Genomic DNA, 26,599 nt, shown 5'->3' with positions numbered 1-26,599 from the left:
GGCCAGCCGACACGATCTGGAGGGCAACAGCCCATGAGCGAAGGACTGGGATGGGTCCCCACAGTATCCTAATCCAGTCCCTGAGCCCCACGTCCCGCCCAGCAAAGAGGCAGAAGGCCTGAGGTGACACGGCCCGTGACCTGCATTTACAGGGCACGTGGTGTGAGGCCATGTGTCTGCTGGTGCCTGAGGCTGGCAGGAAGTCGACCCAACTCACAGAACACACTGGCCCGGTGACACAGTACCCGCCCCTTCTCCGGGCAGTAGGCGGGGGGCGGCTCCTCCAGAGGCTTGTCAAACTGGCAGTAAGAAGGCAGCAGGACCGGGATCCACTGGACCTCCACGGCTGAAACACCTGGGAACCAGGAAGAGAAGGGCAGGGGGTCGCAGCGGACACCGCTGTGCGGGAGGGGTGCCAGGTTCTCCTCCCACAGGGTCCCAGCGACACAGCTCACCAGAGCCGCAGTGGGTCAGGCGAGGGGCCAGCCACCAGCTTGGCTACCTTTCATGTACATCTTGGTGGTCTCCACGATTTCCTGGTAGACCACAAACTCAGGGAGCTCTTTGAAAAGGACGGAACTGGGGTGGATGAAGACAGGGTCATCAAGGAGAGGGGTCTGCAGAGAGATGGAAAGTGAGAATGAGTCTAGGAGAGGCGCAAACACCAGTGACATTAACCCACGTGAGTTCGATTTTACAGTCAGTCCGAAGGGCAGGAAAGCGTGTGGTCAGTCAGCCGCCACCATGGCCGTGTGGGCTTCTGAACGCGGATACGCATGTGGGGCGTATCTGTATGCGGAGCAGCACTGACCCCGTGGCCACCGTGCTGACCCAGGCTGCCACAGAGCCGAACCTGGATGACGGGGCACCACGTGAGAAAAGCGACACACAAACCACTAACGTGAAATGTCCAGAACAGACAAATCCACAGAGACAGCAGATTCACGCGGTGGGGAGGTGAGCAGAAAATGGGGAGCCACTGCTAACGGGCGTGGCGTCTTTTGGGGGACGATGAAGATGCTCTGAAGCCGACTGTGGCTGTGGCCACACAGTTCTGTGGAGATGGAAAACCACTGAACTGCACACCTTAAAATGGGGAATTCCCTCTCAAATAAGCAGTTACAAAAATAAAGTTCGGGGCAAAGCTAAGGCCCAAAGAAGATGTGACCCTGTCGCATACACTGCCTGATCCTTGGCGGGGACTTTCCCAGAGGCTGCTGGGACTCATGTGTCAAGAGGAGGGGGCCCCCAGCAGCCCCTTGCCAGGTCGGCTGAGTGTCCAGGCTGGCAGGACGCCAGACAGATGGGGAGGGCAGGGTGGCGGGGAGCCCGGCACGGCGACCCGCCTGTGCACCCACACGCCCCCGGGGCCAACCTTGTAGGCATTCTTCCACTTGTCGTCCAGCAGGTCCTCACTCTGGACCCTGCGGGCCAGGTGGTCACCCAGGCCGGCCACCACGATCTGCCGCAGGTAGGTCACCTGGCTCTCAGACGGCGGCTGCATCTTGGGGTCCACGAAGAGCCCGGCCTCGGGGCACACGGTATTGACTGCAGGGAAAGCCAGGTGTGAGAATGGTGAGGCCGGGGGCTGCCTCTGCCCGTACCTTCTGGAAGGTCTCGCACCATTGTGGAGCTCCAGACGTGGTTGTCTGCTCACTTCGGCTCCTCTCCACCGAGGCTGCCGGGCGAGGCAAAGCCCACAGCAGGGCACCGCTAGCTGCCTGCCCTAAACCCACGTCCTTCTCTTCCTTAGGACAAAAACCCAATTCCTAAGCGGGCAGCAGAGTGAGCTGCTAAGGGCGAACCTCTGGGCCTGCACGTGACTTTCCCTTGGCCTGAGTACAGGAGCACGTGTGCCTGGAAGGGACCCAAGGAGGGGGTCATCCCCGAGTGCGCAAAGCAGGGTGAGACCGTCTCCTCTGGAACTCCTGCTGAAGCAGGCCTGAGATGAGGCGAGGCCTCACCCTCTGCAGGGGGGCGGGAGGAGGATCTGAAGCTGTGGGGACACCTTGGAAGGGGAGGAAGGTGGAGATGGGGGCTTTGGGCCCTGCAGCTCGGAGCCGAACACAGCAGGGAGAACAAGAGGCTCAGGACCAGGAAGAAAGGTGGTTTCTGTTCCGAGATGTGCTATGCAAACCTCCGCCTTCGCTACAAAACCTCTGGCAAAACATATGCTGTTTAATGTAAAGAAAGAGAAAAAAGGAAAGAAAAGGAAGGAAGTAGGTCCAAGGACAGAAGGCAGAAGCCCAGCAGCCTCCCACACCTGGCCCCAGCATGGCTTCACACAGGTCTGGTCTCCACCAGCTCAGCCCAGGGGCAGAAAGTGGGGGACTGCACTGCCAGCTGCTCCCTGACTCCCAAAAGGGGGCCTCCACTGGGTGCAAGGGGCGGGAACCCCAGGATGAGACTATGGGGCCCCGGGGCTGCTGGGAAGATGTGGCAAGCGGCAGGGCCAGTCCTGTCCTGGAGACAGGGTAACGAAGACGGGTATTATTAATGAAAAGGGGAGACCGAGGAACAGCCTCATGGGAGAGTGTGCACACTGCCCCCTCTGTTGGCGCACACGTCCAAGAAGTGGTCAGTACTGGTTTGGGTTACAAATAAATCTCAGTGAGCAGGTGAACTTGCAAATGTGGAATCTGTGGATAATGGAGATTAATGGTACATGGTTAGCGCCGCTCAAAACAACTTTAACTGTTAAAACAGTCACGTTCTCTGCCAGGTGCTGCCCGAGATGGGGAGACAGGGGGAGGCCCCAAAGGCTGGCGTGGGGGGACGGTACCTGCAGTGGTCAGTTGGCCCCGCAGGCGCCGGATCTCCATCATGGCCTTGTACCGAAGCCCGTTGGCCTCGCAGAACTGGGGGGAGCAGCCAGAGTACTCGCAGGCTCCCACGGCACCTGTGGATGAGGGGTGCACTCGCTTGCTGCCCCGCCCCCGGCCTGCTTGACCCCCGCCACCCCTCCACGCCGACCAGGCACGCACCCAGCAGCACCATGATGTCTCCGAGTTTGCGAGAGGCCCCTTGCCCCGCCCAGATCCTCTTCATCTGGGCCACCCGGGCCCGCCTGTCCTTCAGCCTGGAGAGCTCCTCGTCACTGGCCGCAGGTCTGCAAACACACACATACACCACCTGGGCTACTGGCCTGGCCGCCCCTGGGGCAGCGGGGGCAGAGAAAATGTCTGGGGAAGCCACTGACTAACAGGGTTAAGGTCGTGGGCTAAAATTCACCGCCTGCAGCCCAGGAAATTAAAAATGTGCGTGTCTCCTAGGCCAACCACGCGACATCTAGAGACTGATAACAAAGAAATAATCCAATAAACGAATAACATCGCACGTGACTGCACCACTTACAAGTGATAACAAAAAACCCTGAACGCTGCCGTTACATCCACCGAGCGTGGCCCGGATAAGTGACTTACTGTCACGGGTCCCCAGCTGTAAAGAGCTGACACCTGGGTTACGGTACGCGTCAGGCACGGCTGGGAGCCCTTTGCTCGTGTTCACTACTTTAACCCTGACAACAACTCCATTAGTATTAGCGTCTCACCCCCATTTTCCAAGTGGGAAAGATGAGGCACAGCGAGGTGAAGTCACCTCCCCGAAGCCACACAGCACACAGTGGCAGAGGGAGATCTGAACCCAGGTGGTCTGACCCAGACCCCGGGCTCTTAGCCATTACATGCTCAGGGCTGCTCCGGAAGTGAAGACAGAGCTCTGCAGGGACTGCAATGCTGCCGGGCTCAGGCAGGACGAGTACTAGCATGAGGCCACCCAACGCGCCAGTGAGTCCCCCCGGAGGCCAGGCTCCCAGTCACAACTCAACACAGGGCAGCTCCCCTCTCTGCCTCTGGCCTGAGCAGGCCCCCCGGTGCCCACCTGTCCAGCTCCTCGAACAGCTCACGGACTGTCATGGCGGCCACGATGGTGATGGCGTAGGGCAGGCAGCCGTGTTGACTGCTCAGTGCCAGCATCTTGGCGTAGCGGGGCGCCACGGGGAAGGTGGCCATGGTCCTGCCCAGCGCTGTGATGGGACAGCTCAGCCGGGACCTCTGCAGCTGCTTCATGCTGGAGGATAGAGGTGTGCGGTGGTGGGGGGGGGTGGGTGTCGCGGCCAAGCGGCCCTGGTGCTCAGGGCAGCTCAGGAGGGAGAGGGCCGAGAATGGGCTGGGAACTGTGCTCTCTGCTGCCCCCACACCCACCCTACCTACCTCTCTGTTTTCTGGGGTGCCTGCAGGGCACCCAGCGCGACTAACAGCTCCTCAGCGGCAATGAGGGCCTCCATGGACGGAGGGGTTGGAAAAGGGAAGTTGATGACCTGGACAGGGGGACATGTGGCGGGGGCAGCCATGAACACAGAGAAGCAAGCACAGTGACTGCAAGGGGCAGCACAGCAGGCCTGGCAGGAGGACAGCAATCCTGCACCTGTCCTGAGACCACTCACACCACCGGACACTCAGAAAGGAGCCCTGGGCACTTTCCATGTCTGTGAGCCAGGAGATCCCCAATGTCCCCTGCCTTCTTTTACTCACATGATCCATGCACTAGAAAGCACGTATTGAGCGCCCAATGTGTACCAGGGGCTGTTCTTAGCCACAGAGATCAAGAAAGCACATGACAAAGGCTCTGCCTCAGCCAGAAGGGCCCCAGACTACCAGGGAGTGAGCATGGAGACAAGCGCAAACGTGCCCACATGACAACATGGTGAGGGAGTGGAGGGACCAGGCTCAGAGGGTGGCACCTGAGAAACGGTGACTGACTCAAAACAAGTGTTCTGGTAAATCTGCATACGCCTGTGTTCACAGCCGCTCTGTCCCTGACGGCCAGAGGTGGAGACAACACAGGTGTCCAGTGACAGATGAATGGCTAGACAGAACATGGCCCGGCCCCACGATGGAGCATGACTCAGCTGGAAAGGACTGAAGTACTGACACATGCCACAGTGGAGGTGACCCCTGAGGACATTTACAGGAATGATTCCATTTATATGAAGCATCCAAAACAGACAAAGCCATAGAGACTTTGGGGCTGGGAAGGAAGGAATGGGAATGACTAGTAATGGGCCCAGGGTCCCTCTCTGCCTGCACCAGCCCCCCTGGAGCAGCAGAAAGGCGGGGGACCCTTGGACAGGGGCAGTGTGAGGATGTTCCTGTTGCCAGACAGAGGATTGTGTCACCAGAACATTCTGTGCGCCCCAGGATGACAGCCCTCTGTGCCGTGGGCAGGCCCTCTGGGTGTTGGAGGGGGGCAGCCCTGGGGAAGCAGGGGGGTCTCAGGAGGTGGGAGGCCCCAGGGGCATGTGCTGATGTGGCATCCCACGGGAGAGCACCAGGCAGCTCGGCCGGCACTGCTGGGCTCAGCTCTGGGCCTCCCTGGGTCTCGGGAGCTGGCCTGTGCGGTGTGTATGTGGGGGGCCTATGCAGACACAGCGTGCTGGGAGCTCAGTGGGGTGCGGGGGGCCAGGGCTGGGGCTGCCACCAACCTTCTCAATGTTGAGTGCTTTCATCTGAAGGATCAAGTCTTCAACCGGCCTCCGGGTGATTTCAGGAGGAGGAAACTGCTCAAAGTCACTGAAAACCGCAGAGGAATAGAGCCTGGGCCAGGGGAGGCACCAACGATAACAGAATTATTGTATAAATAAATAAAAGGGGAACTCAGCCAAGCTACCTGGCACTGGATCTCCACTGGGCCACTGACGAGGTGCATACCCTCCCCCTGCCTCGTGTTCGCCTCCCGTAACGGGTTCGGCAGCAGGTGCACCCCCAGGTGGGAGAGATGTTCCAGCCGCCGCGTGGGGGACAGAGGGTGGCGCCTGGTGCGCAGTCCCTGACAAACAGTAAGCGCTGTCACTTCTCACTAGGTTTTTATGCACGATTTCTCAATTTCCTTTTTTCCTAATTTAAAACAATATCAACAAAACCAGCAATAAAGCTATCAAAAATTAGTAACGGGACACAGACTGGGAGGAAACACTTGCCAACGGCACCTCTGACGCAGATTTTCTGCGTTAAGAAAAGGGCTCTTGCAGCTCAATAAGACGACAACCCCATCAAAATATAAGCAAGAGATCTGAAAAAGCATTTCTCCAAAGAACATAGACAAATGGCCGAGAAGCACAGGAAAAGACGCGCAGGGTCATCCAGCACCGGGGACACGCAAACCAGGACCGCGGCGCGCCACCACAGCGCACTTCCGGTGTTAAAAAAATGGAAAAGTAACAGGTGTCAGTGAGAACGTGGGTCAATCAGGGAAAACCTCTGTGTGCTGCTGGTGGGAGCGCCACAGTGTAGCCGCTATGGGACACAGTGTGGCGGGTCCCAGCAGGTGCAGCAGAGTGGCCACGTGACCCAGCAACCCCTTCCCAGGGACAGACCCAGGGAGATGGAGACACACGTCCAAGAGTGGGGACAGGAAGGCGGGTTGCGGGCCTCCTTCGGGGTGAAGAGAACATCGGGAGCGGGCTGTGCTGGTGCTGCACACCCCCGAGAACACTAAATTCCCCAGAAATGCAGGCTTCGAAATGGCGACGCTTCACCACCATGAAGCTGTCCCAAAATAAAACAAAAACAAAGCCGCTAAAAGTAAGTATCTATTTCGGGGTCAGATTAAAGAAAGAACACAAGTGTCTGAGGGCCAATGAGGCCCCGCAGAGCCTCCCAAAGACCGTCTCCAGTGGGACAGCACTCGCTGCTGCACAGTGACCCCCGATGTCACTGGACAGGCCCGGGGAAGCCCACCTGTAGCAGTGGCCTGGCTCCGTGCGACCCGCTCGGCCCGCCCGCTGATCGGCTGAGGCCTGTGACACCCAGGTGACTCGGAAGGAGGACACACCGGTGACACGGTCATAGTGTCGCTTCTTGACCTTCCCACAGTCCACCACGTACTTGATGCCCGGGATGGTGAGGGATGTCTCGGCCACGTTGGTGGCCACAACACACAGCCGTGTCCCCTCTGGGGGAGGCTGGAAGACCTGGGATAGTGGGGGAGGGAAAGCAGTAAAATACCACCAGAATCAAGAAAGAATTTGTGGGACAGATGCAGGGGGTGGGGCAGGGGAGCCAGGAAATTTCTCTTGATCACAGAGGAATCAGCCAGGCTGGGGTGGACCCCAGAAGGGGCGAGGGTGACAAGCATTCTGGTTGCCTCAGGCCACAACGCTCCTCAGTATAACTGCAGGGAAGCGTTCCTTTTCTCCAAAGAGATCCCAACACCCTTTAAAACTGGAGGTACTGATCAAGCCATGGATGACGAGGACAACCCAGGGCCTGCCCCGCCCTTCTCTTGACGCCCTTAGGAGATGCCCCCAACCAAGCATCCACCCAGGCCCCACACGTTACCTGCGCTTGCTTCTCTGGGGCCAGCAAAGAGTAGAGCGGGAGCACATGGAGGGGGAGCGAGGCGTCTGGCTGCTCACCTGCGGGGAAAGCAGAGGCCCGCTGGCACCCACGAACGCCCTAGGCAGGCTGCCCAGCGCCCCCCAACCAGTGCTGCCTGTTGCCAGGGGCCTCTACCCTCTGCACAAGCACAGTGGGCAGGCAGTCTGGGTCAGAGTCTGAGAAGCTCCATGATCCTGATCCAGGTGGGGAATGCCCGCCTCGCTGTACAATCTCCTTCTTGGAAGTCTGGCTACCAATCTTACCGCCTGCCGGACGCCCTCGGGAGAACCCATGTGGCCTGGGACCCATCTCCAAATGGGGGCCCTGGAACTGGCAGCCCTCCGAGCCAGCCCTGAGGCCTGTGTTTACCCAGCAAAGCCGAGCACCCCCATTACAATCAACACTACAAATATCCGAGGGTCTACCCTGCCGGGCAGTTGAAGGAGCTCCGCAAACAGCAGGCACAAAACAACAGAAAGCCCAGCTCTCTTGAGGCGTGAGACAAAGAAGTCTGGGCCTAACAATGGGACCCGGTACACAGCAGGCGCTCCACAGACACCTGCTGAATGAATAACCGAAGGAGCATGAGCAAGAGCCCTGCCCAGGCCACACCTCCATCTGCTCCCTCGTCCCCCAAGTCCAAGTCAAGGTCGGAGCCCAGGGCCTCCTCTTCCTCGTCCATCTCTGCCTCCCTGTCCTCGTCGCCTTCGCCGGCTGGCAACACCGAGTAGTTGTCCAAACTGATCTGGGGCAATGTCTACGGCAGACAAGACGTCAGAATCACAGACTGCAGGAAAACACCAGTCACAGGCAGGAAAGACAAGCGTGTTCAAGCACGAGGCCTCAGGCAGCTCTGGCTACCGTCCTTGCCCTAACACTGGGGATAACCACAGGACTTATCTCACAGGGTCACAGGCCTGCTGTGAGGACTGAGTCAACACTGGGCGGGCACTCGAGCGCCACCTGGCGGGTCCTAAATGCAGCAGAGGAATTAGTGACTTCCAAATGATGATGCTGTTACCCAGGGATCCATGACAACAATGTGGGGACACCTGGGGAGAGCATCCCCCTCCCCAGTTCTGCAGCCAAGACCAGGAACCCAACACCAGCCCTTGTTCTGCCTGCCGTCCCAGAGATTCTCACAGGGCCTGCTCAGGTGCTCAGGGCCGGCCTTCCAGAAGCTTCGTCCTGGCCCACAGTACAGGGAACCTTAAATATTTCAAATCACAGCCCACCCTGCAGCCTCTGGAGCAGCACCATCCATCAGAGCTCCCTTCCATGGCAGGAATGTTCTAGACCCATGCTGCCCAATACGCTCGCCAGGTAGCTGGCTACTGAGCCCCTGAAATGTGTCTGATGTGACTGAGGAACTGAATTTTAATTAATTCTATTTCATTTTAATTAAATTTGGCTCTACACAACTACATGGGGCTGTTGGCCACCACAGAAACAAGGCAGCTTCAGAGCCCTGAGCTGCCCCCTACCACACAGTCCTCTCCATACCGCTGCCTGGGCCTTCTTCGCCCTTGTCCTCGACTTCTTAAACTTCCGCATTTCCTCTACTGAATCTTCTTGATCTTTTTCTGCAAGAGGAACAGATGGAGGAGGAAGACACCCTGAGGCCAGACCCAGGCGAAAAAGACTGTGTTCTTCACTGTCCAGAGTAAGGTCGCTATACTGCTGGCCAGTTCTTTTTTTTTCTCCTTTTTAAAAGATTTTATTTATTTGAGAGAGAGGGAGAGGGAGAGACCAAGCACGCATGCATGTGCACATGAACAAGAGGGAGGGACAGAGGGAGAAGCAGGCTCCCCGCTGAGCAGGGAGTCCAATATGGGGCTCGATCCCAGGACTCTGGGATCATGACCCCAGCTGAAGGTAGGTGCTTAACCGACTGAGCCCCCCAGGCACCCACTGCTGGCCATTCCTTGGGGAACGGGGTGGGGGCGGGGCAGGCAAAGGTGCCGGCTCTCACACAGGGCGGCTCCGAGGCCGAGGCTGACACCCGCCGGATCTCGGGCCAAGCGCTGCCGGGTTACCTGGGGGCCTGCGTCTGGTGTGCGGGAAGGCTCTCCTCAGCCTGCGGCACAGCGTGTGCACCTCTGCCTGCCCCGTCAGGAACACCAGGATGCCGCCTGCGGAAAGAGCAAGACCCCTCCGCTATCGGTGCATTCACGGAGCAAACACCTACTTAAGCACCACCTGCCGAGGGCTGGGTGAGAGGAAGCGCCAGGCACAGGAGCGCCGAGACGCAGAGGAGCAGGCGGAGGCTGTGTGACGGGCAGCTGGACAGAGCTCCTGCACGACCTGGCTGTTCGACTCCTGCGCGTAAGTGCAGAAGACCGGGAAAGAGGGACGCAAGCCAAAGCCGCACACGGATGCTCATGGCAGCGTCCGTGAACTGGCTAACGGATAAACCGGATGTGGTCCATCCACACAGCAGAATGCGGTCTCCCCATAAACAGGAGTGAAGCGTGTACACCCGCCACCACATGCATGAACCTCCAAGACCAGATGCTCCGTGACAGAAGCCAGGCAGAGGCCTATGTATCGCCTGAGTCCGTCCGCACAGAACACCCAGGATGGGTGGAGAGACAGAAAGTGGAACAGTGGGGGCCACGGGAGGGCGGTGGAGAGTTTGCGTTTAGCGGGGACGGGGTTTCTGCTGGTGGTGACGAAAATGCTCCGCAGAGGGATGGCGGGGATGGCTGCACAGCACACGCACGCCTCAGGGACACAGGTCTGCTTCCAGACCACCCCAGGACAGCGCGTCACACGAACTGTCTGCTTTCCTGGTGCCTATGAAACTCATGTGGATGCTACGCTGTAATCTATGAAGAGTGTAATAGCAGCGTGTCTAAAAACCTACTCCTGGGCCGCCTGGGTGGCTCAGTCGTTAAGCGTTTGCCTTCGGCTCAGGGTGTGATCCCAGGGTTCTGGGATCGAGCCCCACATCAGGCTCCTCTGCTGTGAGCCTGCTTCTTCCTCTCCCACTCCCCCTGCTTGTGTTCCCTCTCTCGCTGGCTGTCTCTCTCTCTGTCAAATAAATAAATAAAATCTTAAAAATAAATAAATAAATAAATAAATACCACCTCCTACACCTTAACTAAAAATACCTTATTACTACAACTGCTGCCATCACCCGAGCTTCCAGCCAGTCGTCTTCCCTGACCACAGATCACTGTAACAAACGTAATAATGAAGAAGTCTGAAGTACTGTGAGAATTACAGGGATGGGACGGACACATAAAGTGAGCTAATGCTGTTGGAAAAACGGGACGGACAAACTTGCTTGACTCAAAGTTGCCCATAAACCTTCAGTTTGTAAAACAAAACGCAGTGTCCGTGGAGGCCGGTGACGCACAGCAAACGAGGCCTGCCTGTGCTATGAGCATACAAAATGCCACCGGACTGCACACTTACCAACGGTTACAATGCAAAGCTTCCGTTACGGATGGCCCACCACCAGGGAAGAGCCGGCGGCGGGAGGTGAAGCCCGGGGAAAGGGCGCCGCACGGGGAGAGAACAGCGACCAGGAGGCCGGGAGCCCCGAGCCTGCACACTGGGGTTCGGAGGGGAGGTCCGGCCTTCCTGGTCCCCAGGGCCTCACCTGCTGGCAGCATGCGGTGGATCTTGCAGACCTTCCGGAAGCACTCGCCACTATAGTCTTCTAGCGGGGTCCGCTTGTTGAAGTGCACCGTCACCGGGAACTGCCTGGACTCCACCTGGGACACATCCCAAGGAGGTACTGGGGCCGCGTGCTGAGCCTCCGACGCAGGGTGGTGCCCCCCTCCCTGGCCTATCTGACCTCAGAGCTCTTAGTTCAGAGCGAGCAGCTCCCTGACACCTCCCAGTACTCACTCCCCAGAGTGGGGCCTCCACCAGCAGAGAGGGCCCCCCCAGCGCTCAGCCTCCTCCCACCTGGCGTCTCACTGTCAATGCCGACCGGCCCTGCTCCCCCCGCCGGCCCGAGGCTCTGGCCCGGGCACTACCTTGATGACCGGGGGCGGCTGGGGGAAGAGCCGCTGGTTCTGTGTGAAGTCCTCCACCCGCAGCGTGGCCGACATAATGAGCAGCTTCAGCGGCAGGTGCCTCTGTGGGACGACAGACTCGGTGACGGAGGGCTGGGCAGCAGCTCACGGGGCTAGATTTCAATGGGGTGCGGTCACACAGGGGCTGTCATGCGGAGAGCCACAGCCCGGGCACTGGGCCTAGGGGCTCCTGTTCTCGGGACACTGTCTCAGAGCAGCAGGGGGGCGTGGGCCCGGGGGTTCTACCTTCGCCCGAAGCAACACGATGCGGGACAGGAGGCCGATGAGGATGTCCGTGTACACGCTCCTCTCGTGGGCTTCATCAATGAGCACCACCTTGTATCTCAGCAGCAGGAAGTCCTGGGGCGGGGCAGAGTGGTGAGGCCTGCCAGCCCAGGCCCGAGCCACCCCAAGGTCACTCACACCCCAAAACTCCCCCTCAAGGAGCCCCTGTCCCAGCTGGCATGGATCCGGGAGCACCTGGTCTGTAACCTCAGGCAAGTTACTTCACCTCCCTGTGCTCGCTTCTCCATCTGTAAGATGGGGCAACAGGACCCACCTCATGGGGTCACAGTGAAGTGTCCACAACAATCACTACCTGTAAAGTGCATGGCCCAGGGCCTGCCAGAGAAACTGCTGGAGGAAGGGCAGCTACCATGCGTTACAGTCAAGCTACCAAATCCAGACGCCTGTAGGGCAGGGAGGGCAGGCAGGAAACAGAAACGAGGTGGCAGGCAGGACCGAGGGCAATCGGACAGCGTATGCCACACCGAAAGCAGCCGTATTCAAGCGTATTGGAGCCACATTCACAGCCACCTTCCCGGGCGACCCCGGCTGGCATCCTGGCAGGAGGCAGGCGTCACCTTTGCCCTCCCCTGAAGTCCTGCCCATGTGGCTGAGGCACGACGTCTGTGAACCAAATCACAGTAACACGAGTTCCCATGTCAGGAGCACCTGCTAGGTGTTATGCTAAGGTGCCTTCGTGTGTCATAAAACTTCCGCTTCAAAACAATTATGTGAGGGAAGTACAGGCTTGCAGATCAAGAAGCTGAGGCTCAGAGAGGTTAGGTAACTTGCCCAAGGTCACACAGCAGTACCCTGCCATGTAATACTTTGTTGGCTGTCGGCAGGCCAACCGCTCACCTCCAGCGTGACATGCGAACTCCCCACCCCGTGCTCATCGGCCTTGCTCTGTGAGACAAGATGAGTGACCAACCTTCTGGATTTCCTTGAGCAACACGCCATCCGTCATGAACTTGATTCTGGTCTCTTCAGTCACGTTTCCTTCGTATCGGATCTGGTAGGAGACAACCCTGCAGAGACAGGCTCCAGCTCAGGGCGGGCAAGGCCCAAACCAGCTGCAGCCACATGGCCACACCAAGGCGGACAGCAGAGGCCTAGCCCAGCAGCTCCCCCAGCAACGCACAGATGGACGCTCGCGAGTTCCTCCAGTTTTAGTTAGGGTAAGGGCATTACAAATGCTTTAAAGGGGCCTTACCCTAAAAAATAAAATACAGTCTTGATCTTGCATTCCCACACAGTGCAACCTTGGGGATGAACTCTCTGCGGCCAGCACTGGCTTCTAAACCCCTGGGGGTTGGGGTAGGGGTCACAGGTGAAAACAACAATGGTCATGACTTGACGATCACTGAAACTGGGTTTTGGGTCCGCGGGGGCTCATTCACTAGTCTTTCTACTTCTGCCCATGCTTAAAATGTCCACAATAAAAAGTTAAAAAGGATGAGAATAAAGGCCAGCTTTGTACGTATTGCTATTTCCAGTATATACCATCCAGTGTGACAGGAAAGACACGAGGGCGTGGGCAGTAGGAACCATCTCTGTAAAAGTCAGACAGGAAGAAATACAGAGAGATGCACACAGGTGCTTGCCTACAACCGTCTAGAAGGATCCACAGGAAACATGCTGGGGGCACCTTGCCCCCCCCACCAGGCAAACCGAAGAAGCCTCCCGCACTCGCAGGCCAGTCCTGGGAGGGGCCGGGTACACAGCAGGCGCTGCTCCGTGAACGGTCAATAACAAGGCACATGAAGCGAACTGTGATCTTCTGTGCTTTTTCAACTTTAGACCACGTGGGTGGGACATGCTACCCCTTCGAACCTGAATACCACAGTCTAGGCTGGGGCCCAGGCACGTGCATCCTAAACACGGCCCCGGGCCTTCCTCAAGCAAGTACCATACTTGCGTTGTTGTTTTCCAAACACATCCTACAGCCTTACTGCCCGCAGAGGGTCTGTGCCCGGGAAGCTTGCCTCAAGGACCTCCCCGGCGTCGAGCGCTAACCACTGCCCGGCGCATCTGGCCGCCCGCTGCGCTGCCTGCCCCAAACCCCTGCAAGGGTCCGCAGCGCGCTGTGCAGGAAGCGAGTGAGAGGGCCTGGCTGCCTCGTCCTTGCTCTGTGGCCTCCTCCCCAGGAAGGTCGTGCTGTCCAGAGTGCGGGAAGCTTTCTTGCACAAGGAGACCCTCGTGCTCACATGCGGAAGCCACCCCCCCGCCACCAGCACCCTCGGGACGGACAGGGCCCACAAGCACGGCCAGAGGACTACCCTCAGGCCTTCTCCAGAAGGCAGAGCCCTCACCTCTGTGACAGATTCATCTCCTTGGCCACCCGCTGGGACATGGCCACAGCAGCCACCCGGCGGGGCTCCGTGATGCCGATGATGCTGTTGTCACTGGGGGAGGGAGAGCACAACACGTCAGTGGTGCTCGGGCCCACTTGTCTGTCCCAAAGTCACACACGGTGCCGGGTCAGGGGGAGGAGCGGCCCTCTCCAGGGGTGATGGGACGTGCACCAGACAAGGCACCGCTGAACAGCAGAAGGGATCAGCCCGCCAGTGGGCACACAGACGCTCTGGCAGTCACAGCCCAACAGAAACCAGGCATCCGCTGCCGGAACAGGGCCCGGGTGGAGCTGGCCCTCAGCCAGCAGGGCATGTGCTCCCCCAGAAAGAACCTACCAAGGGGACAGGGGCCGGGGTTCCAGGCCGTGCAGAAAACAGTTAACGCAGCAGGCCCATGCTTCTCTCCTTAGAAAGGTCTGCGTACTGGGCTGCTGGTGGCTGGCGTCTGGGATCTGAACTTCGGGAGGGCTCCTGGTCCTGTGCCCGAACTGTTTGCACAAACAATGCGGCTCATGCTGGACCACCTGCTTTCCTTCTGGGTGTCTGGGCTTGGGGAGGTACCAGGCAGAGGGTGTCGAGGTGACCCCAACAAACACCCTGGGTGCTCCATCTCTACCGGGCTCCCCTGGTGACAACTCCTTACACGTGTTGTCATAACCTGCTGCTTCCGTGTGACTCTCCTGGGAGAGGGCTCTGGAAGCCTGTGCCTGGATCCCCCAGACTGCACCCTATGTGCCTCTCCCCTCCGCCGGCTGTGTTCTGTGCTCTTTTGCTCTAATAAATCACACTCGTGTACAGCTACAGGCCAGGTCCCGTGAGCCTTCCCAGCAAACCCATGACACTGGGGTGGTCTTGGGGACCCACGACAGACACGTGGGTCAAAAGTGCCAACAGGAGGCAACATTAGGGAATGTAGTGAGCTAAGCATTTTACACGAATTCCCTCATTTCATCTACATAACCTGTGAGCTTGGTGCCACGGCCGTCCTTATCTCACACCAAGGACACTGAGGCCCAGAGAGGTTAAGCAGCTTGCCCAAGCCGCACTGCATATAGACGGCAGAGCCAGGATTAGCTCTGTGGGGGCTCATGTTCGGAATAAAGTCTGGGGATTGCACCTCCACTGACACCCGAGGGACGTGCGGAGGACCCTGCGGCCCGCCCCCACCTGCTGTAGCCTGCTTCGTAGAGAAACTGCGGCACCTGTGTGGTCTTCCCGCTGCCGGTCTCACCACACACGATGACGATGGGGTGCTCGGCCACCGCCTCCATGATCACTTGTTCTTCAGCGAGAATTGGGAGCTTCAGCCGTTCTTCCTGGCGAAAGAGAGAAGTCAGTGCTCCGGGAATGGGCGGGGGGAGTCCCCTGCAGACTGGCAGAGGGGATCAGCAAGACTATCAAGGGTGACGTGGTTTCCGTAAAGTGCCCGTGGGCGCGTGGATGCTGTGAGCCTTCCTAGCAAGTCAATGACATCCCACCATGAGAACAGGTGAACCCGACTGCTGAGGAGAGGGATGGAGCATAGCCCGCAGGAGACAGAGACATGGGCGGGGTCCTTCTGTGTCAGAGCGGATGTTCTTGGGGACAGCCTGGCTGGGCAGCGGGGCCGCTGTGTGACACGGCAGTCTCAGCTGTTGCGGGGAGCGGGGTGGATGGGGTCAGATATGATCATTCCAGTAAATAACCTGGCGCTAATTTTATCCAAGTCAAGGATGTGTGACCTGGCAATTGTTCCCCCAGACATGTACTCTGGAGCAGTGACTTTCTTTCTTTCTTTTTTTAAGGATTTTATTTACTTATGTGAGAAAGAGACTGCGTGAGTGAGTGCCTGCATTAGGGAGGGGGAACAGAGGGAAAGGGACAAGCAGACTTCCTGCTGAGTGTGGAGCTTGATTCCAGATCCCAAGATCCTGAGATGATGACCTGAGCCGAAATCAAGAGTCGTATGCTTAGCCGACCGAGCCACCCAGGTGCCCCCAGAACAGTGAGTTTCAAACCCTTCTTCCTACAACCCACACAGAGAGCACATTTTATGTGATGACTTAGTACACACTTATGCACACACATACACACACACATGCACATACAGTTGACCCCTGAACAACACAACGTGGGTTGAACTGTGCAGGTCTGCTTCCTTATGCACAGATGCTTTCCCTATAAATAAAGCACAGGACTAGGGGCCTCTGGCTGGCTCAGTCAGTAGTGCATCTGATGCTTGATCTCAGGGTCATGAGTTTGAGCCCCACGTTGGGCATAGAGCTTACTTTGGGGAAAAAAAAAAATACAGGACTATAGATGTGTTTTTTATGACTTCCTTAATAACTTCTCTTTTCTAGCTTATTATAAAAATACATTATGTAATACATTTATCACACAAAATAAGTATTAATTGACTGCTTCATGTTATTGATAAGGCTTCTGGTCAACAGTTGGCTATTTGTAGTTAAGTTTTTGGGGAAGTCAAAGTTGCATGTGGGATTCTGACCGCACGGGGAGTCAGTGCCCCAACCCGTTGGTCAAGGGTCAACTGTAGCGCATGCTGAGGAAATTTCATGAACCACTGCTCACCCTCATTCTGTGAAGCACGCTCACATGCTAGTTCAAAGACATCCTATTCTATTTCTATTCTATCCTGATTGCTTCAGAAACAAAAAGTGCTGGTCATCTCATGACCAATGACGGCTGTGACCTTCAGTGTGCAAACACTGACCAAGAGAAAATTTGCACGTGTAAGGAATACTTGTAAGCAAATTCTTGAACTGTGCTCTCTTCATGCACTGGAACACTACACAGCAGGGGGACAAATAACCCCCCAAACAAATGAACTTCAGCTACATGCATCGACGTGGATAGATAGATCTCAGAAACATAAAACTAACAAAAAAGCAAAACGCAGGGAGAAAAACGACATGATGTCATTTGTAAAGCCAGGTTAACCTAAGTAATAAATGGCTTGGGAATATGTATGTGGACAAAGCAGAGAGAAGAGAGGGGATGAAGCCAGGATGGGGCAGTAGGGCCACCTGATGGTGGAACAGAATCCCACACCACCACCAGCCATCAGATGGTGCTGGGCTCTGACTGCACCTGGAAGGAAATCTAGGGGTGCCTGGGTGGCTCAGTCAGTTCAGTGTCTGACTCATGGTTTCACCTTAGGTCATGATCTCGGGGTCCTGGGATCAGGCCCCGCACGTGGGGCTCTGCTCTCGGTAGGGAGTCTGCTTGGGATTCTCCCTCTGCTCCTCCCCCGGCTTGTGTGTGCGTGCTCTCTCTCTCTCTCTCTAAATAAATAAATAAAATCCTTTAAAAAGATCCTCTCTCCCCCTCTCCGCCTCATCCCTGCTTGCACACACACTCTCTCAAAAAATCAGTCAGCTTGCCCTAGCTATATATAAGCACACAACCGTACCTATAACTGAAACCACAGTTTCAATTAGTAGTACTCATTCTTACCTAGAACACTGCACTGCTATCTTGTTCTTTTTTTTTTCCATTAAAAAAAAAAAAAAAGGAGCCGGTCACATCCCACTGGTTTCCACAGTACAATCTGTGGTCTGAAACAGCCCATCTCGGACCAGGCGGCCTCCTGCCTCAGGGACTCAGCTCGGCAGTTCTAAGTGTGGGACAGCCCCTCTCCTTGGCTCCCGCTGGGCTTAGTGCTTGCCCTAGATCACTTCCCAGCCCTCCTGTTCTCCCCTTCATGGCCCTAATCCTTTCCAACGTGGCTCTTGTCTCCAATCACAACAGTGTGGGGTCACTGTCCGCGTCCCCTGCTGGGCTGACAGCCGAAGGCTACAGATCATCGCACTTCCGGGGCCTGGCCCACAGCACACACTCAGGCACAGAGGTGGAGTGCTCCCGCTCCCCCCATTCTGCAGATGAAGAAAGGGAGGCCCAGGAATGGGGCTAGAAAGTGGTGAAACTAGCTGTCCACTTCAGGTCAACAGACCCCACAGCCCATGCTCTTGTCTGGCTGAGTAGCCGCCTGGACCAGGACCCACGGTCAGAGGCTGAGGGTGATGGTGACCAGGTGTTGGCAGATGCAGCTGACACCCACCCCAACAGCCCTGAGCCCGTGCTGGGCCTGCTGTATGCACATGCACACATGTCCCTGCGCGTCTGTCTCCATGACATCCCTACCAGGCAGGTACGGCTGTTCCCGTTCCAGGCGAGGCTGCGGGGCACCAGAGATGATGCAACCTGCTCGAATCACAGGGATGCCCCCCTCCACATTCTCAGCCCCCCCACTGTGCTATCCTGAGCACTTATCACAAACACCAGAGCAGCAAACCTGCATTTCAGGGGTGCGGTTCACAGGGATGAAGATGGAAGGCTTCGCTGGGGGCCTGGCCAGGGTGGAGGCCGGCCCTGAAGGTGCCGAGGTAGTCCTGGCCAGAGAGTGTCGGCTACTGGGCCCTGGGTTCCCAGGCCCAGCCCCTGGTGCAGCTGGCAGCACCCTTGCACCAGCCTGCACCGGCTCAGAGGCAGGGGCCTCATTGGATTCAGACTCCACTGAGGACTCAGAGTCCTCCTCTTCCGACTCCTGGCGATAGCGCTTCCGGTGAGCCCCGCTGAGGCTGCTGATCTTTTCCTGCCCCTGGGCTTCGATCCTGTCAGACTTCCTGCCGGGACAGCGAAAAGTCAGGTATGAAAGCCCTACAATGCGCTGGTCAACCTGATACAGTTCTGTTGCTATATACCCCACAGAAGTCAGGATTCACAGGCCACACCTCTTCCCACCTCAGGGCCTTTGCATTTGCTATTCCTGCTGCCTGCATATACATTCTATTCTCCCTTACTTGACCCAAATGTCACCAAACAGGGAGACTGTTCTGAGTCCTCCCATCTCCCTCCACCCTCTTTCCCTGCTTTATTTTCTGCCTAGTGCCTGCCAGCACTAGAGATAGACGTATTCATTTGATTACTGCCCATCTCTCCACCATTACAATGTAAGCTTCTTAAGGGGAGCTTACTTATTATTTTAATCTTGTGTACTCCTCTACCCTCAGGGCCTAGAGGAGAGCCTGGGACATAGTTTGCACTCACAGCAGCCATAAACGCACAATGCTTAAGGGAGAAGGCCAAGAGTAAGACAGCAGTGCACGGCGGGTCTAGGGTAGGAGGGGCACATGGGCTCCGTCTAAGGCTCGGCTGCCCTGCGGGAATGCCAGCTAGTGTGGCTCAAGACCAGGTGGGAACCTGGATTTTAATGGGACATCTCCCATTTCTTGAATGTTTGTTGTATTGGGTTGAACAGTGCCTCCCCAGAATTTACATCCAGGGACTCAGAACCTGACCTTTTTGGAAATAGGGTCTTTGCAAATGTAATTAAAGTAAAATGAGGGCATCCTGGATCAGGGTGGGCCCTAAATCCAATGCCTGGTGCCCTCACAAGGAGAGAAAACAAGAGACGCAGACATAGACAGGAGAAGACCACGGAAGACGTGGAGACACACCAACTTCGGTGTCATGTTGGCAAGACGGAATGCCCAGGACTGGTGGAGACCACCAGAAGCCGGGAGAGAGGCAAGGAACAGATTCTCCAGTTTCCGGGAGGGCCCAACGCTGCTGACTCCCTGATGGCCAGGGTTCGGGCCTTCAGAACCACGAAAATACATTTCCCTTGATTTAGGGCATGGGTTTTGTTACGGCTGCCCCGGAAGCCTGAATGAACACACTGGAAAAGACCTGAATGCCTTCGTGACACGATATAAACGAAACAAAACTTGCTAATGAGCCAAACCTAATCCCTGACTGCCTGAAAGCAAATGCTAGCCTCCTCGTGCGTGCCAGAGCTTGGAAATCTGTACTGCAGGCTCTGTGTTGCAGGAAACCCCGACGTGGCTGTACTGAGAAACTCCGCAGCCCTGTGTGTCGCCGGGGTTGTGGCAGCATTCTACCCGCCGCAGGCAGGTTAGCTCGAGGGCCACTGTGCACGTCTGATCTCCTAACGCTCAACCCCGCAGAGCACCACCCCCCCGGGCGCTGACAGGAGGGGCTGGTCCCAGAGAGGGCCCGGCGCACTCACTCTCTGGTGTGGTACATGCGGTCCCCAGTGCCCAGCTTGGATGTGGTGTAAAACAGTCTCAGCTCGGCTTCTGAAATCTGGACTTGACTCAATTTCTGCAGCATCTCTGCTCGCTGGGGAAGGAAACGAGTGTGTTAGACATCTGGCAGGACGACCCTCTCGTCAGAAAGGAGGCGAGACTCTACATCAGATTTCGGCCTCGTTAACAACTAGTCTTTTTAACCCAAAGGTCACATTACAAGTGCTGTGCAGCGGTCTTGCCTCCCCGTGAGCCGGGGTGGTTTTCTACCCCCGGCCAGAGTCTGGTGCAGGGTGAATCAAGCTGTCTCTGCATCACTGAGTGTCAGGAGAGATTATGCACCACCCAGATGCCCATCCGAGGGACACCGAATAAAGCAGGGCCCGTGTGTGCAATGCGGCGCTCCCCGGCTGTCTCACGGGGAGGGGAGGCTCTCATGCTCTGGCCAGTGGTCCCCACGCAGACTTCAAGAGAGCAGCCCGTGGGGGCAGGGACAGTTGGCCTCCTTCCCCTCGTGAGCGATTCAGTTTTATTACTCTTGAAACTCTGTATACGCACTTCTATATGTGCTTCCGTCTATGTATTTTGCAATCAGTAAAAGGAAAAACTATGTACAGATGGTGGGGAAAAGTACAGCGCAGGGTTTTAAAAGGATACCCTTGGGGGAAAGTGAGCCTCCCTCTGCTAAGGGCCCCAGGGCCTGAGTGTCAGGGCTGCAAACAGGGGACCCTGGGTGGTGACCTCGACAGAAAGGCAAATGGGAATCCCGTGAAGTCTCTGGACTGGGGTTCCTCGGTCTCTGCACTGTAGGCATTGTGGGCCAGAGAACATTCTGCTGTTCTGTGCGCTATTAGCCATGTGGCGGCGTCTCACGCCTCCACTGGGTGTCTCCAGATGTGGCCAGAAGTCCTCTGGGGCAAAACTGTCCTGTTTGCACATCACTGCCCCAGATCCAAATACCATTTTCAGGAAATTTGGAAGGGCAAGGGGATGTGTTTAACTTTACCACAGAGATGAAGTTTTAAAAATGCAGACTGTGGGAAACTCTACAGGTAACCAACCTAATTTCCTTCAACAAATAAATGACAAGGGGAAAAAACATGAGGTGGGGTAGAGGAGCATTTATGAAATAATTGGAAATTTAACTATTTACTGGATATTTGGGGTTTTTTTTTTGGACATTTGATATTTTTAAAAAATTTAGATGTACTAATGGTCTTGTGGTTATCTTAAATAGTCCCTATATTAGAGATACAACTGGAAATATATATGGAGAAAATATTATGCAGAGGGGGTTGAATGGTGTCTTCCCCACCCCCCCAAGATATGCCATGTCCTAGAATGTGATCTTATTTGGAAAAAGGGTCTCTTCAGATGTAATTAAGTCAAAGATCTCGGGATGAGATCCTGCATTACTCAAGTGAGTCTTAAATCCCAAGACAAGTGTTCTTATAAGACATACAGAGAGGGGACAGCCATGTGAAAACAGGGGCCAAGACTGGAGGGACGTGGCCACAGGCCAAGAACGCCTGGGGCCACCCCAAGCTGGACGGCAGGAAGGCTGCTCCCCGCGAGCCTTCACAGGGAGCAGGGCCCTGCCCAACACCTTGATTTCAGACTCGTCTGCCAGAACTACAACAGAATACATCTCTGCTGTTGTGAGCCGCCCAGTTTGTGGTCCTCTGTTTCAGCAACCCCCGGACCCAAATACAGATTTATGCTACCCAGGCTTTGACCGGGGAGGTGGGAAAGTGGACCCTGTGGAGATGACCAGGTGACAGGGGGTTGACAGCTGCTGGTGCTGGTGCCAGGTACACGTGAGTTTAGTGTACGAGGCTCTCCATTTCTGTAGATGCTTGAATTTCCCCTTACAAAATGTGTTCCTTAAGGAAAGTATGAAGGGAGAAAGGTTGAAATTCTCCAGAATAAAGTCAAAAAAATAAGTGACACAGAATGAGTGGGACATAAAAAGAAAAGAGGAGCATGCAGACAGGCTGACTTCCCAGTGAACAAACATCTGGCCTCAACAAACCTGGGCACGTCCAGACTGACACAGACTCATGGGCAGGCTCCTGGAGGGTCTGAAGGCTCTGGAGCTCTCTCAGGTATGGGGGCTGCTAGCCACAGTGGCCGTTCGAATTTAAATAAAAATTAAATCACATAAAAAATTCAATTCCTCGACCATGCTAGCCACACGTGCCTAATGAGTACTATATGGGATTGTGCAGACACAAAGCATGAAGCTAATTCGGGAAAGTTTGGCCGGACATTCAGGAGGCAAAGATCAAGCCGGGGGACACAGACCCCGCCTCTCCCCAGTCTGGGGAACTATGTGCAGATCCTGACAGAACAGGCATACCTGGCTCTTCTTCTCCTTCTGTTCTAAGATTTTCTGCAGCATTTTCCGCTCTTTCTTGGTCAGAGGCTTCTTCTCCTTCTTCGACGGGGGAGGGGCTTTGGGCTGCTGCTTCTTCTTTCCGGGCAAAACGAGTGCGTTGCTTGCATCGACTCCTTTCAACGTGTCTTTGTCTGAAAAGACACTCTTACCTGAACCCCCAGCCCAGGGACCAGAGACCACAGAGGCTTGCAGTATGCCAGAGTCAACATTAATGCCATGTTCTCTGGGGTGACTCCGTGCCCCACCTGTGAGCCCCCCTGAATGCCCACACAGGAATGGGGGTGCGGGCCCATCACTGTTCCCTCCACTTGTCTGCCCAGCCCCCACCATGCGTTAGACTCCGAGGTGAGCCAGGGCCCCTCCATCCTAGTGGTCAGGGGAGAGGGAGTGGGGTGCCAGGAGGGAGGGTACATGCTGCCAACAGCGCTCCCCTCAGAACGTGGTCCTGCTTTCAGCGGAGGTGAGGTCAAAACTATTTCCATAATACTACTACAATGTTCCCTGAAGCCTCTGCAAAGCACTAGGCACTGAGTTTGTGCCGTTATCTATTTTTCAATGTCATGGTTTGAAAGTACACAATCTACATCTCAATTCAGCTACCATATTATTCTCCAACTGAACCTGCAGCAGCCCCTTGGGGCACCGGTTCTGCCTGCCCTCCAAGACTGCAGCTCCCTCTCCACTGACTCCCACCAGCTCCTCTGGCTTTGTCCGTCTTTGTGTCACAAAGTGTAGTCGAGGCTGTCTGTCTCCTCCCGCGAGCATCTAAGCTCAGCAGGGCAGAGATCAAGAAAACAAAACAAAACTACCCCCCCCTTCTGTTACATCTCCTACAATAAATCCTGGCACACAGTGGGCGCTCCTACTAACAAGGAGTCTGAGCAGAAATGTCAAGCAGCCTGGAGCTGTCTGGGCTAAAAAACGTATTCAGGGGTCGCTGGCAAGATTATAACAGAAGCCAAAGAAATAGATGGGATGACTTAATTTTCTTGCCCACATTCCCCATGCTACTAAACTAGGGCTGGGGGCGCCTGGCTGGCTCAGTCAAAAGAACGGGGGACTCTAGATCTCTGAGTTCGGGCCCCACATTGGGCGTGGAGAGGACTTATAAAACTTTAAAAAACTAGGGCCGGGCTCCATAGGGGAGAAAGCCTCGGGATTGCCCCAAATTCACCGTTACAACTAGACTGTCACTGTGACCCCTCTTTGGATCACCTGAGGATATCCCCCCGCCCCCAGAGTCGCGCAGGCACGGCGCGGGCCAGCCCGGGCCGCCTTACCCTCTAGTTCCAGCCGCACGGGTGGCGGCTCCGGGGGGCCCTTCGAGGGGCCGGGGGTCGCCTGCAGGCGCCCCTTGACGTTGTAGCGCCGGCGCAGCTTCCCCATGGCGCCGGGTAGTGGCCGGGTGCCGGCGGGGCCGCGACAGTCGCTCACCCCGAAGCCCAGCCCACGTGGGATACCAGACCCCTGTCTTAGGCCGCAAGACTTCCGGGCTGCGTTCTCGCGAGAGCTGAGAATACCGGGGCCTGGGGGCGGGGCCTGCGGAAAGGTGGGGCGGGGCCAATTTAGAGGCGGGAGCGAAGCCTGAGGTCGCAGGGGAGGCCTGAGTTTAAGCCCTGAGTGGTTCGCACGTGGTGTGGTCGAGTCTCTAAATCTGAATCATCTGCTAATACTAATTTGGTTACTTGGGAGTGGAACTGTTTTGTCACCTTTTAAAATATATCCCCGCCCCCATTGCAAACTTCTTCCCTCTTGTTTTTTGTTCATTTGCACTTTCTGATATTCCTATAAGAAACATAATTAGTTGTGTAGAAAAAAGGCACAAATGTTTCCATTACAGGGACGGAAGCACTAAAAGAAGAAAGCATCTATTAGGCGGCTTTAAATGCTCATTAACACATCACATTATCTGTAGCTCACTCGGAAATAATGTATTCTCTGAATCCTGTAATTATCTTGCATATAGAACAGCTATATTGGCAGCATTTTTTAAGGTCTGCCTTTTAAAATATATTACAAGAAAAAAAAAAGTGAAGGTATTAGAATTTATTTTGGAATTTTAAAAGGAACCTAGAACGAGATCTGGCTGCAGAGTAAATAAGCAATAAGTTATTGAATGTAGGAATGAGTGAATGAATGAAGAGCGTGATCGCACAAGCTTCCCTCCTGCCCCCAAAAAACAAAAGCAAAAACAAATCTACACACACACACACACACACAGTGCATGAGAGGATGCAGGTAGTTTATGTGTGAACATATTTATAAAGTTATATATTAATTTAAATGGATTTTGGGGGGAAAAGCATAATTAGCATATCAAACCTCTGGTTTCATGGGTTTTATAGTTTAGGATGATAGTGGTCTGCAGTTTTATTTAAATGTTTAAGTAAATAAAAAGTATGTCCTTTTTTTTTTAAAGATTTTATTTATTTGACAGAGAGACAGTGAGAGAGGGAACACAAGCAGGGGGAGTGGGAGAGAGAGAAGCAGGCTTCCCACTGAGCAGGGAGCCTGATGTGGGGCTCAATCCCAGGACTCTGGGATCATGACCAGGGCCAAAGGCAGACGCTTAACAACTGAGCCACCCAGGCACCCCAAAAGTATATCCATTTTAAAATTAAGTAGGTAATAGTACATTGTCCTATATTTTCTCCTAAAATATTATATACCAAAGGATTATCTCCAGAAAATATAATGAAAAAGACCTATACACAACATGGCTCTCATAAATATGTTGAAAAAAGAAACCAATCACAAAAGTGCACGCCGTGTGATCCCGTTTACATCAAGTTCAAAAACAGGAAAAATAAATTCCCTAAATTTTGGAGGGGAAATAGTGAGTGGGAAAGGACAAAGGGAGCTTTCCTGGGAAACTGGTAATGGTCTGGGTGCTGGCTACCTCATGTGTTGTTTGTTTAAATTCATAAAAAAGCACCTTATGATTTGGGTATTTTTCTGTTTGTACGCTATACTGCCATAAAAAAGTTTTCTTAGAAAATAAGAACTTAAAGTATGTGGCCAATAAATATATGAAAACTTCAGCAGGAATCCAGAGAAAGTGTAAGTTCAAAAATAAGATACAATTTTTCACTCTTTGGATTGGCAAAGATTCAGTTTCATTTTCCTGGCTGTCCCCCCCAAAACCTGGTTGGACGCAGTTTGCTTTAGGCCCTTGCATTTGGTTAATGACAGCTCTTCAGTCCTTTAAAATCAATCACCCTCCTTCACTTTTTATACCATTTACTTATTGAAGAAACTGGCCGGCCTGTCCTGTAGAATGCTCCACGTTCTGGATTTGACTGAAGGCTTCTTCTCATTTTCTCCTCCACCCCCATATTTCCTGTAAACCGTCTGTTAGATGGAGAGGCCAGATGCGGCCAGGGTTCAAAGTGCTTCAGCAAGAATCCCTCCTGGGTACTTCCTGCTACTAGAGGAGGGCGCGTCCCGGTCAGGACAGCGTGGCCTCCCCGTTTTCAAGCTCCCCACCAACCAGTCACTTTCTTGGTTCGGCCTCTTGCTGCCCGGCGCCCGCATCCATTATTTCGCTAACGGGGTGGAACGGGATTCTTCTCTCCCACGCCCTCCTTTTCAACCAGCTGGACTTAATCTTCAGAAACTTCCCCTCCTTACCTGTTCTGTGACGCTGAATTCCAGTTGGTTCAGGAAGGGCAGGAGGGATGCTCGCTGCTTCCCCTTTAATTTCGAAATTTAAGAATGAATGAAGGGACGAGCTAGTGCCCTTGCCATCGCCAACGGTGGCCAAGGATTGGGGATCGTTATAAACTCCGTGACATGTTTGTATCTGCTTCTCCAATCAGTTGCGGTCATTATCCTTGCTGAGGCCGTGGCAAGTTTTACGGGCACGGGTTGCTTTTCACAGAAAAGTTAAAAATTAAAATTAGTGTTTTTTGTAAAGGTTAACCCCCTTCCCACTCAGTGGGGGCGGGGAGACAAAGCAGCCTCCGGCCCCCGCGGCCCCTCGCAGGGACGTTGGCGGGGTCGTTGGCCGGGACCCCGCGTCCGGGGGCGGGGCGAGGCGAGGCGTGGGCAGGGCCGTCGCGGCTTTGCGCGCGGGGCGGGGCAGGTGGCGCTGCGACAGCGGCCGGCG

At 55.2% G+C, this 26,599-nt stretch overlaps 1 protein-coding gene across 4 annotated transcripts in view; it reads right to left on the bottom strand.

The window, feature by feature from the left end:
• Positions 1–23,993, bottom strand: part of DHX37 (DEAH-box helicase 37) — a 27,637-nt gene extending 3,644 nt beyond the window's left edge. For 2 of the 4 annotated variants that reach the window (XR_004618937.1, XM_019800999.2), the window contains exons 1-24: positions 23,772–23,993; positions 22,453–22,622; positions 20,075–20,187; positions 18,338–18,668; positions 15,246–15,359; positions 14,380–14,531; positions 14,002–14,094; positions 12,621–12,717; positions 11,651–11,764; positions 11,366–11,467; positions 10,984–11,098; positions 9,413–9,508; positions 8,880–8,959; positions 7,989–8,133; positions 7,338–7,414; positions 6,738–6,970; positions 5,483–5,594; positions 4,212–4,318; positions 3,880–4,068; positions 2,985–3,109; positions 2,783–2,899; positions 1,376–1,548; positions 503–617; positions 218–355 (exon numbers count right to left, since the gene is read on the bottom strand). Coding sequence is in view for 3 of the 4 variants with exons in the window: in XM_019800999.2 (XP_019656558.2) it covers positions 218–355; positions 503–617; positions 1,376–1,548; positions 2,783–2,899; positions 2,985–3,109; positions 3,880–4,068; positions 4,212–4,318; positions 5,483–5,594; positions 6,738–6,970; positions 7,338–7,414; positions 7,989–8,133; positions 8,880–8,959; positions 9,413–9,508; positions 10,984–11,098; positions 11,366–11,467; positions 11,651–11,764; positions 12,621–12,717; positions 14,002–14,094; positions 14,380–14,531; positions 15,246–15,359; positions 18,338–18,668; positions 20,075–20,187; positions 22,453–22,622; positions 23,772–23,877 (3,214 nt within the window). In the remaining variant the exon portion in view is untranslated. Of the gene's footprint in view, positions 1–217; positions 356–502; positions 618–1,375; positions 1,549–2,782; positions 2,900–2,984; positions 3,110–3,879; positions 4,069–4,211; positions 4,319–5,482; positions 5,595–6,737; positions 6,971–7,337; positions 7,415–7,988; positions 8,134–8,879; positions 8,960–9,412; positions 9,509–10,983; positions 11,099–11,365; positions 11,468–11,650; positions 11,765–12,620; positions 12,718–14,001; positions 14,095–14,379; positions 14,532–15,210; positions 15,360–18,337; positions 18,669–20,074; positions 20,188–22,452; positions 22,623–23,771 lie in introns of all 4 variants that reach the window. The other 2 variants (XM_002913143.4, XM_034637894.1) reach the window with 2 other exon arrangements.
• Between the last annotated feature and the right edge of the window lie 2,606 nt (positions 23,994–26,599).

The sequence above is a fragment of the Ailuropoda melanoleuca genome, chromosome 12, assembly GCF_002007445.2.
Source record: "Ailuropoda melanoleuca isolate Jingjing chromosome 12, ASM200744v2, whole genome shotgun sequence".
Lineage (NCBI taxonomy): Eukaryota > Metazoa > Chordata > Mammalia > Carnivora > Ursidae > Ailuropoda > Ailuropoda melanoleuca.
This window is presented reverse-complemented; position numbering and strand designations above follow the sequence as displayed.